Here is an 11787-nt window from a genome sequence, read left to right as displayed (position 1 = left end):
GTCTGATTTCCCAAATCGAACGGGGCTACCTTCGGCTGTCTGTGCCTGTTCCTTCTTCGTACTGCCTTCCCCACGGAGGCTGTGGAACAAGCCTCTTGTGTGTATAGCAGGTATGGAACTGCACATGTGACAGCCTTCTGTATCCAACATAAAAGCAGGGATAGTTTACCAAAGTATGCTGTGTTCTTTGCCAAGCAGCTGAGTTATCCTTGCAACAGGAGCAGGGCAAGTACCTGGAGTTTGAAGCAGCCATAGGCACTGTGATAAGCCACCGGTGTTTGTCACTCAACCCCAATTAATCACTATTTTATAGATCTCAGCCTGAATCTGTGGGACTTGGACGCATGCAGTTAAGTGCCTTATTGGTTTGATGATGTGTGCATAGGACACACTGGGATAGTTTTAAGAAGAAACCTTTACCATGGTAACTTCAGAGCACGTAGTGTACTGTAATACATTTCTATCAATAATACACTCCTGGTAGGGTACAGCATTGCATGGAGGCTCTTGTGGCCCTTTAGGTTGGAGCTTGTTTCATTGAGTTATTCTGGTAGATTAGCTTGATGAAGTGTTGCAGTAATTAGTTAGACCTAGTTTTATTCAGCTTCTCAATACTCTAAAAGGGGGGCTCAGTAGCACTTAAGTTGCAAAAGTAGGACAAAAACAAATGGAGATTGTTTTTGTGATTAGAAACGTTAGCAGGAAAGAAATGAAACTTGGAAAAATTCAAATACTTTTAAAATTATAGTGATGGAGATAGAAAGGAGTGAAAATGAATACTGGATGAATATGAACATTTGGAGAAACAAGTGGAGAAAAGCAAATTATTCTTTTGGAATGCCTATGGGGTAAACTCAACGTGGCTGCTTCCACAAGTCCTGATCACTCAACCTAAATTTTGTGAACTTCTGGTTTGGAACAAATATGTGACAAGATTGCTGAGGGAGACTTGTAGCTGTTCTTTCATCATAAGTAGATTTTTAGGAACCGGCGTCTGCAATTCACCATGTCTTAGAGGCTAACCCAAGAATATGATCTGTGTTATTGAGCATCTGAGTTCCAGAGAGGTGACAGAGGCAAGTCATAAGGAATGAAATGTATTCAAAGGCTGGGCAGTACTCTATATTCTGAGAAAATTGACTACTTTATATATCAAGTGGCCAAATAATTCAAGGAGAATGTTTCCATAAGACAGTTACATGCAGAGTAACTGCAGCCATATCATTAGACTACATCTAAAAAGCAGTCAGAGGATTGAAAACCTGAAAAATAATTTAAAAAGTAGTCAAGGTAGAGTGGCTGACATCTTTTCCTTTGCTAAAAAAATTCCTTGTAATGCCATGTTTGATATATTGACCAACATTAATAATATTTTTTGGTCTATCTAGTGCACAGGGAAGAGCGTGTACAGCAGGTTTTGTTCCCCCACAGTCTGTGTCTGTACCAGCAGCTCTGTGTGTTTGTTAGGGAAGTAAAGGCCAATGATATGGGCTGCTTTTGGGGAAGGACGATGGTGAACATTTTCTGATGGTTATGTCTTCCCGACAGGAAATTTCCTACATGTTAAACTTTTTTAATAAATAAAGTTTTTCTCATAGCCAGGGAGCAAAAATGCTTGGTGTTCTTTTCATTGCAGGCATTTCTAGACAATTTTAGTTAACTAGCTTTAATGGAGAAGTTTGAACTCGGACCATGAGCTTGACTCTGTAGTCTGTAGTAGGCCGTTTTGAGAGAAGATGGTTTGATTTGACATGTTTACAGCCTCTTACAACTTTTCAGATTAAAATTCTACTTCTGGACTGATAAATCAAATTCATAATGTTCATTAATTTTAATTATTCCATCCTGAATATGTAAAATTCTCATTAATTTTCAGATTGTATTTTTCAACTAATACTGAAATAAATAACTTTCAGGATGGAAGCATGAATGTATCCAGACTGCTGTCAAAGATGTTTTCAATGAATCTGCATGATCTAAGTGTTATATTTTATCTGTTTTCTTTCGGAATTTCAGAAGGATGATTCCCAGAGACTTCTGGAAAGCTTCAATTCTGATGAAAAAGAGCACACACTCATGAAATGTAAAGCAGAACCCTATACATCAAAAGAGGAAATGGTGCTGGAGGTAAAGCTCTGTTCTTGTTGGCGGATGTCCATTTTGCTGCATGTAGCGACAAGCACATTCAGGACCTGGTCCAAACTGTTTTAACTTTATTGGGTTTAGAATTGAGCCCTTAAAAATGTTCAGAAAGAGCATAAGAAGGAGAGTGGGAGTTGATGGCTGCTTGTGAATGCAACCATTTTAGGCATTCATTCCCCTTATGAATTTCATTTCTCTTGGGGGCTCTTTTTGAATATTTCAATCAAGATCCTGAGTTCCTTTTCGAAAGGAGCTTCTTTGGTTTTGTCTCTACATTGTCTTTAATCGACATAAGAAAAAGTTCTGAAGTACTGAAATCAGTGCTGATAGTTGATAGTGGATTCTTTCCTGGAGAAGGAGAATTATTAGAGAAATTTTGACGGTAACAAAGTTCCCTCATCAGGTCCAATGATCCTCCTTAGAGGCTACAACTCTTAGTTAGACTGAGTAGATCAATGGAGGGAGAAGGAATAAATGAAGTAAAGTGAGTATGTTTGTGAACAGCAGCAGCTTTAATGGCTTTCTCCCATAGGAAATTCTCCCATCAGGTACCAGGTACCAGCTGAAGATACAGTGCAGAGTTCAAATGACCACAAGTACTGAAACACCACTGTGGTGATCTGGGATTCAAGGACAATTAGAGAAACAATTTGGAAAGAAAAGTAGGAGAAGGTATAAACTGAACCCTCCCTCAATCAGAAATTCAAATAACTTTTTTTGGTGATAATCTCAAAATTGCTTGAGAACCAGTCCTACCATGTAGTTGTTAGATCACTGTGTTTCACCCAAAGCTAATTTGACTGCTTTTGGTGAAATTAAAGGCTGTGAGTTAAACTGCACATTTACAAAAACGTGCAATTCAGCTAACTCATTCGGTCTGTTGTACATAAATTAAATATATGCAGAAAGTGTTGATTAAAGCTGGGGCTTAGCTTGTAATGAGAACTGGTTTCAAGACAAAGAGAAGATAAACGTTATTGTAAACATCTTACTGGTGGTTTAATCCTGACAGGTGATTAATCTTTATTTCAGTTTTGTGATCAGGAATTGTGACAAACTATGGTTGGTCATTTTGATTGAGTTGAAGTACAGCATAACAAGTGAGCATGGGTTAGATTCTCTTTTGGAGTATAAAACCTGTGGGAGAACTTATGCAATGATATAACTTTATGCATATTACCAGTCCTTTTTAAATGGGATCGCAGGCTTTTAAAGGTGATCATTCACAACTATATAAATTTCCTAAACATGTTAGCTCATTTATAATACATTAAGAAGTAACCTTGTTATTTGAGGGTACTTTCTCCCACCTATTTGTCTAACTACTGAAGCTATTTTTTTTTCTATTAATTTGTTCTAATTCCCAGGGTCTTTTGCTGTTACTAGCATCAAATTGACAGTTCATGAAGAAGCATAGATGGAAAGGGGTTTTCGTTAGGTTAGAGCACTTCAGAAAAACAGGTATTTTCGTTCTGAGACATTCCACATTGCAATAATACCATAATTACCGTATTAATAATAACCGTGTATTACTCACGCCTGCTGAGAAGCAGAATGTGTTTGTTCTGGCACACTGCGATATGGCTTTACAGCTTCAGACTGGAGCTGCTCTGCCTCCATCCATTGCAGAGCAATGGATCTGTCGGCTTCTGTCCCTGAATAGGTACTGCAGCAGTGGAGCTGCTCAGTATGAGCAAGTGTTTTCCATGCTGACCCTGTGCTTTTAACTTTATCAGTAAATCCAAAAATGTCTTCTGGAAATAAATGAAATGGAGATGAAAAGGTGCAATGATAAAAGACTCTAATGAAGAACGTAGTTTGCTCTTCTCTTCACATTTCTGTTTTTAGACTCTATTAGTGCTTTGATATTTCCTAGAAAAATCTATATAAAGAAAATTGGGTTTTGACAAATCAGATTCTTTCATTTTGTATGACAAAACTAAAAAAGTTAGAATAGGAAATCTCCTAAAGCTTTAATGTAAACATTGTATCTGTTGCTTATAGCCAACCTTTTATTAAGCCATACGTAACCTCACAAAACAAAGCTGATTATCCCATTGTTCCAGTGCATAAAGCAGTGGCTGGGAAAGAGGAGGAGCAGAAAGTCAGATTACATGATATAGCAGATTGTATGAAAAGAATGCATTATCTATAAACAGTTATGTGGAAGAACATTGGTATTTTCTCTAGATTATTGGTAAGGGTTGGGCTATAAAAGTTCTTCCTGGAAAAAGTGATGACTAGTTTAGTTTGATCTATTGTTTCTTTATTTAAATTGAAAGTCAGAATTTATAGTCATGATGATATCTGTGGAGCTTATCCTTTAGTAGTTTCTAAGATAATTTCAGTCTCCCGTGTGAGATCTTTAGTTGCTGCTAAAGGAGGGGAAAAAAAAACGAAAGGAAAATAACTTGTGAATACCAGTTATTGCCTGTTTTCCCTTGCAGGAGTAAAAGCAGTTTGGAGCAGTGGCACTGGGAGACTTTTCTGAGTTTCATACTCTGAATGGGTCTTATAGAAGACTTCTTGTGCCAAAGCAGAAACAGTCAATAAAAGTTAGTTATCAATAGGAATTTCTAAGTTGTGTAACCGAAAAGGGCATGCGATACTCATAGTGAACAACCGTCAGGTCTTCTGCTGTTCCCAGATGGTTTTCTGTTCTTTTCCATACAGGAAAGTGAGTGTCCTCTGAACAGTAACGTCACCGCATTTGCATTAAAGGCAAAAGTGATCTATCCCATCAATCAGAAATTTAGGGTAAGGTTTTAGATTCTATTTGTAAAAGTTAATGACAATCATTCTGTGTCAGAGTAAATTGCAGAGTCAAGTAATGGAAGAAAACTTACTGCCAACCTGCTTAATAGGGTTCTATCTTTGTTTATAGTCCATTGACTTAGGGCTTATTCTGTAAGGCATCAGCTGCTTTCGGCTGCCTCTGAAACCTGCAGTGCTTTACATGGTGTCCAGTCAATTTTCACCGTGGTCTAGAGACCTTTTCTTCCCATTAATGTTAATGGAAGTTGGGTCTGTCCAAGGAGACATAAGAAAAACCCCACAAGGATCTGCCCTTCAGTAAGAAAACATGCACCGAGCAGATAACCACAACTGAAGAATGCTTTTCCAAGCAATGCAGAAACATGTCAGTATGATGAATATTAATTTACGTGGAAACGCTTTTGCTGTGTATATTGTTTAATTTTTCGCTTGAAAGCAAACACTGTAAATTGATGAGATGTTTATCTCCTTACTGCGTTGTATTAATTGACCTTGTAAATTTTCTTTGACGGTAGCCTTTGGCAGATGGCTCATCCAATCCATCTTTGCATGAGAATCCAAAGCAGGCGGTTCTGCCTAATCAGGTCATGGAGACATCTACATCAGGCAGCCTGGGATCCCTTAGCCAGGGAGACAAAGAGGACTGTAGTTCCTCCACAACAATACATTCCACAACAAGCGATGACAGATTTCAGGCTCGAGCCTTCCTCAAGGTGACCAGCTTCCCTGAAGTGCTAACCTGTGAGAGGTAAGCAGTAAGCCTGCCCTTGTGTTTGGTCATTTCCTACAGAGCCCCAGTGGTTTTCAGGACAATCACTAAAGGTCTGGTGTAAGCCAAAGGCTGAGTACATAAAGACAGGACTATCAGCTTATAACCCTAAGAAGTGGTTGGGGAGACTGAAGAAATGCATCATGTTGTATATTGAAAGTCAGTTTGTTCTTTCTGCAGTTCTGGGAATCGGAAGCAGTCTCGTAAAAGGTACATCACTGTTATGACAAGGAGATCCCTTTGTTTTGGCTTGTGTGCACAGTTCACACTTGCAGTGGCGTGCTCAGCTGGGGATGGAGTTCTTTGCATTTTACAAGATCAAGTCACAAAACTTGCTTGAGAACAGCAAGTGGCAGTGGTCTGTTCTCTCTCTTTTAATGGGAACTACTCATTTCATATTGTGGGAAAACCGTTCCTTTCTCAGAGACTCCAGTGAGCAGATAGAGCTAATCAAAATGGATTATCAGCTCTGATTTTCTTTCAGCTGCACAATGGTGAGATACCCATAGATGAATACATATGTGTCTGTATTCTCATTAGCAAGAATAAAAAAAATCATATTTGTGTCACTATGGGGACTGGGGAAGGTACTAGTGATGAAGAATATTTTTGAAATGCCCACTGTTATTATAGCTGTTTTAATTTAAATCTTTGTTTTCCTTTTGTTGTAGCCACTCATGCCTACGTTTACCTTGCCTTTTTCTAAAGGGAGCTGCAACTCCAACTTTGTTAAAGCACTATTTTGTTTTGCTTACTTTTATGTAGAGGTATTTTATCTGAAAGAGAAGGCAATGTAGAAATGAAGTGACTTGACTGCTGTTCTAGGGGCAGTGCTTTTAGGAGTATTTAGTGATTAAATGAAACTATTACATGGCGTTTCTCTCTTATGTGATCTTCATTTAGATTGATATTAACACCTTTTAACTCTTTGTTTTAGTTTTGATGTTAAGCTCTGCCTTTGCAGTCTTATTTTAAAAGATCTTATGCTTCTTGATACTGAACTCAGAAAAGAAAAACATGTGGTAAGTACTCATGTCTCATGTATAGCTATTTTTTTTTTACCATCTTAGTTGAATATCAGTTTAGGAAATAACATAAACTACTGACTAGCTGGGAAGTAGTGTAGCAGAGTTGCATTTCTGCAGTATTATCTTTGTTTTCTCTCTGTTCTGCATATATATGAGCTTTAAAAAGGAGTAAAATGTAATGAAATATATTGGGCTGTAAAATACAGGTGGTCAGACTGGATAATGTAAACTTTTGGTTTTCAATTTTACTCCAGAGAACAACATACAGCACTTGAGGGTCATAAAAATAAAAATATAAAAAAAATTAAAAAAAATTAATAGATGAGTTTATGTTTTAAGGACAATGCTTGTGCATTGCAACTCCAAGGACTAAAAGCCCTTTGAATAAAATTGAAAATTCACTTCAAGTGAATCAGTACTATTGTCATTTGTACAATAGTCCTGATTTTGTATGACAGGAATTAAGTTGCCCATTTAAAACATAGATGCCTAAAAACATCAAGTCACAGCATCCAAAGCTGACAGGGGAAAAAAAAACAAAACAAAACAAACCAAAAATGGATCTATACAAATGTTTATGGTGACTAATTATGATCAAGTACAGAATCATTACCATTACTGAGTTTTAGCCTAGTTAATATAAATCTGGACATAAAGTAAATAGCTTTCTGCTCCCCTTCTTTCCCAACCTCTGTCTAAACAGATTGGTCATTTCTGATGTAATTTGTTAAATGCAATGAGAATATTTCTGTGCTGAGATTTGCTGAAAAAAATTCTACACAATCCAAAAGAAGCAGCATGAGAGCAAACCTGGAAAGCAACTTCTCTTCTGATGGGATTTATTGCCATCTAAGTAGATGAGGAAGGGAACTTGAGATCAGTTTCCAAAAGGAAATTTAGATTGATTAGGGAAGGTTGAACTTGATCTCAAAGTTAATCATCCATTTGTAAATGAGGATAAGTTAACACCACCATGATTTAATCACAGAAACACTGAGAAAATGAACATTTAATCTACTTTGTGGCCCACCAGAAATTACCACAAAAGGCAGATGACTGACCTTTAGCTCAAGCTCTGAATAGCTGTGTATTTTCACTAGGAGGGGGAAAGGGGAAAAAAAAAACCAACAGCTTAGAGAATTCTTTCTTCCTTTTCCACTCTGCTTTCTCTGATTTCAGAGTCGGTGTTAGCATCAGGTCTAGGAAAAGGAAACATATCCTCCTTCGGAGTTTTCCTGAAATTCTTTTTCCCTCTTACTACAGTATGTGGTATCCTGGTGCTGTGTGTTCAAAACTTGCTAAACTCTAGCCAAAACATTGGCAAGCGAGATTCAAAACATGGCTGCTTTACCATTTTCTCTTCTACTCAACTCTAACGATACATACTTTCCAGATTTTGTTCAGCTGAAATGTTGGCTTCCATAACTATATATGTAAATATGGCTTTATTTATGTTTTTACATGTTTAAAGTGGGCAACTTCTGCATCATCTGTTTTTAGGTACATGAGTAACAGGCAGGTGGCTATTAAATTTCACATATTTTTATGTTTGCATTGGAAAATGCTGCAGCAGTTAGTAATGAAGTGAATTTCTTTACACTGACACTCTTAACTGAGGCAAGATGAGAAGAGGTTAAGCAAAAATTACTGCTGTGTTCAAAATCAATTTTTGAACACACTAGTATCACGGATACCTAATCACAGAATCTTCAGAGTTGGAAGGGACCTCTAGAGATCATCTAGTCCAACTCCCCTGCCAGAGCAGGATTGCCCAGAGCACATTACTCAGGACTGCATCCAGGCGGGTCTTGAACATCTCCAGAGAAGGGGACTCCACAACCTCCCTGGGCAGCCTGTGCCAGTGCTCTGTCACCCTCACCGTAAAGAACTGTTTCCGTGTATTTGAACGGAACTTCCTGTGTTCTAACTTGTGCCCATTACCCCTTGTCCTGTCACTGGGAACCATTGAAAAGAGCCTGGCTCCATCCTCCTTCAACCCACCCTTTAGATACTTGTACGCCATAATAAGGTCTCCCCTCAGCCTTCTCTTCTCCAGGCTAAAGAGTCCCAGCTCGCTCAGCCTTTCCTCATAAGGGAGATGCTCCAATCCCTTGATCATCTTAGTTGCCCTTCGCTGGACTCGCTCCAGCAGTTCCCTGTCCCTCTTGAACTGGGGAGCCCAAAACTGGACACAGTATTCCAGTTGTGGCCTCATCAGTGCATAGTAGAGGGGGAGAATGACCTCCCTCGACCTACTGGCCACACTCTTCCCTATGCAGCCCAGGATTCCATTGGCCTTTTTGGCAACAAGACCACATTGCTGGGTCATGGATAATTTACTGTCTACTAGGACCCCCAGATCCTTCTCCTCAGAACTACTTCCCAGCAGGTCCGCTCCTAACCTATACTGGTGCTTTGCATTCTTCCTCCCCAGATGCAGGACCTTGCACTTGCTTTTGTTGAACCTCATTAGGTTCTTCTCTGCCCAGCTCTCCAGCCTGTCCAGGTCATGCTGAATGGCAGCACGGCCCTCTGGGGTGTCAGCCACCCCACCCAGTTTAGTATCATCAGCAAACTTGCTGAGGATACACTGTCCCCTCATCCAGGTCATTAATGAATATATTAAACAAAATTGGACCGAGTATTGACCCCTGGGGGACACCACTGGTTACAGGCCTCCAACTAGACTCTGTGCTGCTGATCACAACCCTCTGAGTTCTGTCCCGCAGCCAACTCTCAATCCACCTCACTGTCACCTCATCTAGCCCATACTTCCTCAGCTTCCTAATGAGGATGTCATGGGAGACAGTGTCAAAAGCCTTGCTAAAGTCAAGGTAGATGACATCTAAGGCTCTCCCCTCATCCAGCCAACCAGTTATAACATCATAGAAAGCTATCAGATTGGTCAAGCATGATTTACCCTTGGTAAATCCATGTTGACCTTCCAATAACTTCCTGTTCCTCAACGTGTTTGGAGGTGACATCCAGAATGAGTCGCTCCATTACCTTCCCAGGGACAGAGGTGAGACTAACCGGTCTGTAGTTCCCTGGGTCCTCCTTCTTGCCTTTTCTGAAGATCGGAGTGATGTCAGCCTTCCTCCAGTCCTCAGGCACCTCTCCTGTTCTCCATGACCGTTCGAAGATGATGGAGAGTGGTCTAGCAATAACATCTGCCAGCTCTCTCAGCACTCGCGGATGCATGCCATCAGGGCCCATGGACTTGTGAATGTCCAGCTTGGCCAAGTGGTCTCTGACACGGTCCTCCTCAACTGAGGGAAAATCTTCTTCTCTCCAGACCTTCCCCTTTGCCTTCAGAGTATGGGATTCATGAGGGACAGCTTTAGCAGTGAAGACCGAAGAAAAGAAGGCATTCAGTAACTCTGCCTTCTCTGTGTCTTCCACCACTAGGGCACCTGCCTCATTCACCAGTGGGCCTACATTTTCCCTAGTCTTCCTTTTTCTATTGATATACTCAAAGAATCTCTTCTTATTGTCTTTAACTGCAGTGGCCAAGCTGAGTTCTGATTGAGCTTTGGCCCTTCTCATTTTCCCCCTACATAGCTTTATTATATCTTGATAGTCCTCATAAGTAGCCAACCCCCTTTTTTATTACAATCTTTTTTTTTTTTAAAAAAGCACACAACTGGAAAATAGGTATATTTGTGGTAAGAGAAGGTACGTAGAAATTGAGAAGGTTACTTTTGGATTGTATATAAAAATGTTTGACTCTTCAATTGGCCAACCAAAGTTTAAATCATAGTAATGAATATGTTAGTATCTTTCAGTTTAGGGATTTGTTAAACTTCAGAAAAATGGGGTTTATATTTTTAATTGATCTGCATTTTCTCCAGTAAAGGACAATTTCAAATGTGTCAGTCTGGTTATAAGGATATATGAGATTATGTCCTTATCCTTGTTAGAATGTAAAACCATCTTCTAGTGTGGCTTCTACTGAAGCCAAAGCCAAAACATTTTTCACAGTAGAAGTACTGCAGACCTGCTGCTGCTGTTTCTATTATTTTGCTTATGACTCGCTACAGTGTCACTGATTGATTTAAATCAGCAAAAGTTATCACAAAGATGTCCTTACGATGTTGAACAGGCACTTACCCTGGGTTTTGTTTCCTTCCTTTTAAACAGATGTTTATCCAGGTTCTCAAAATATACGTCACAGACTTTTATCGTAAAAAGAAGATTACTGATGATTTGTTCAAGAAAATCCTTTTAATTCAAGAAAATGTAAGTGTTTCTGTTGGTTAATATTTAAGACCACAGAAAATAAGAGTTAATCCCACCAATTGGTGCAAGCTGCCACAGCAGGCTACCTCACCTATGGCTTTTAAACAGCAATGTTATTTGTAGACTATTTCAGAAGAAATGCAAATAAACGTCCTTGTTAGTCGATTCTTTCCATTACCTTGTATTCATTTCCTCTTTGTTATTGTATGAGGTGATCAGGACAGTGATGTGTCTAATCTGTTAAGAATACAAGTATTTTGTAGTTGAATCCATTCAAGCAAACAGAATGTTGTGAACCTTATTCACTCAGATTTAAAAATTTTTAATTATCCGGTCTTTGTCTGGTCCCATGTATCATTTCTGATAATAAAATAGCAGGAAATAAAGTACCAGAAGGAAACTGAAGGCTTTTTTTTTGTCAAGGAGAAATATACTTATTTTCTTCTTTATCCTTTTCTCTTCCATGTACTTGTATCAAAATCCATTTTCCACTTCTGAAATAGATGACATAAATTGACTGTCAGTGTGCATTTCAGATGGAGTTACAATACTGTTTTTTAGATTATTAGAAAGAAAAAAAAGCTTTACAAAACTAAACAAAATAGGGCAGCTACTGGTTCCACTTTCCATTTTCCAGATTCTGGATCCAGAAAATTCTGGGTTGAGTGTCATCCGTGGAGATAGTCTAGTCCAACCTTCTGTAGGAAGCCGTGAATAATGTAAGGCTATCCAGTGCTCTGCCAAGCCAAGTCTTGAATATCTGCACTGAAGGTGACTCCCCCATTTCTCTGGACTGCCTCATCCAATATTTAATTCTTCTCACAGTAATGATTT

The 11787-nt window shown here is 39.0% G+C and overlaps 1 protein-coding gene across 1 annotated transcript in view; it reads left to right on the top strand.

Annotated features, from left to right (window-relative positions):
• The window catches only part of EVC (EvC ciliary complex subunit 1), a gene marked incomplete at its 5' end in the record, with an annotated part of 57716 nt that overhangs the window by 1736 nt on the left and 44193 nt on the right, over positions 1–11787 (top strand). Inside the window, 5 exons of the mRNA XM_082482210.1 lie at positions 2017–2127; positions 4816–4899; positions 5433–5665; positions 6624–6708; positions 10855–10953. Of these exons, the coding sequence (XP_082338336.1) occupies positions 2017–2127; positions 4816–4899; positions 5433–5665; positions 6624–6708; positions 10855–10953 (612 nt within the window). The remainder of the gene's footprint in view (positions 1–2016; positions 2128–4815; positions 4900–5432; positions 5666–6623; positions 6709–10854; positions 10954–11787) is intronic.

Source organism: Vanellus vanellus, assembly GCF_965231255.1.
Source record: "Vanellus vanellus genome assembly, chromosome: 4".
Lineage (NCBI taxonomy): Eukaryota > Metazoa > Chordata > Aves > Charadriiformes > Charadriidae > Vanellus > Vanellus vanellus.
The sequence above is the reverse complement of the archived record's forward strand: the minus strand, read 5'-3'. Positions and strand labels throughout refer to the sequence as shown.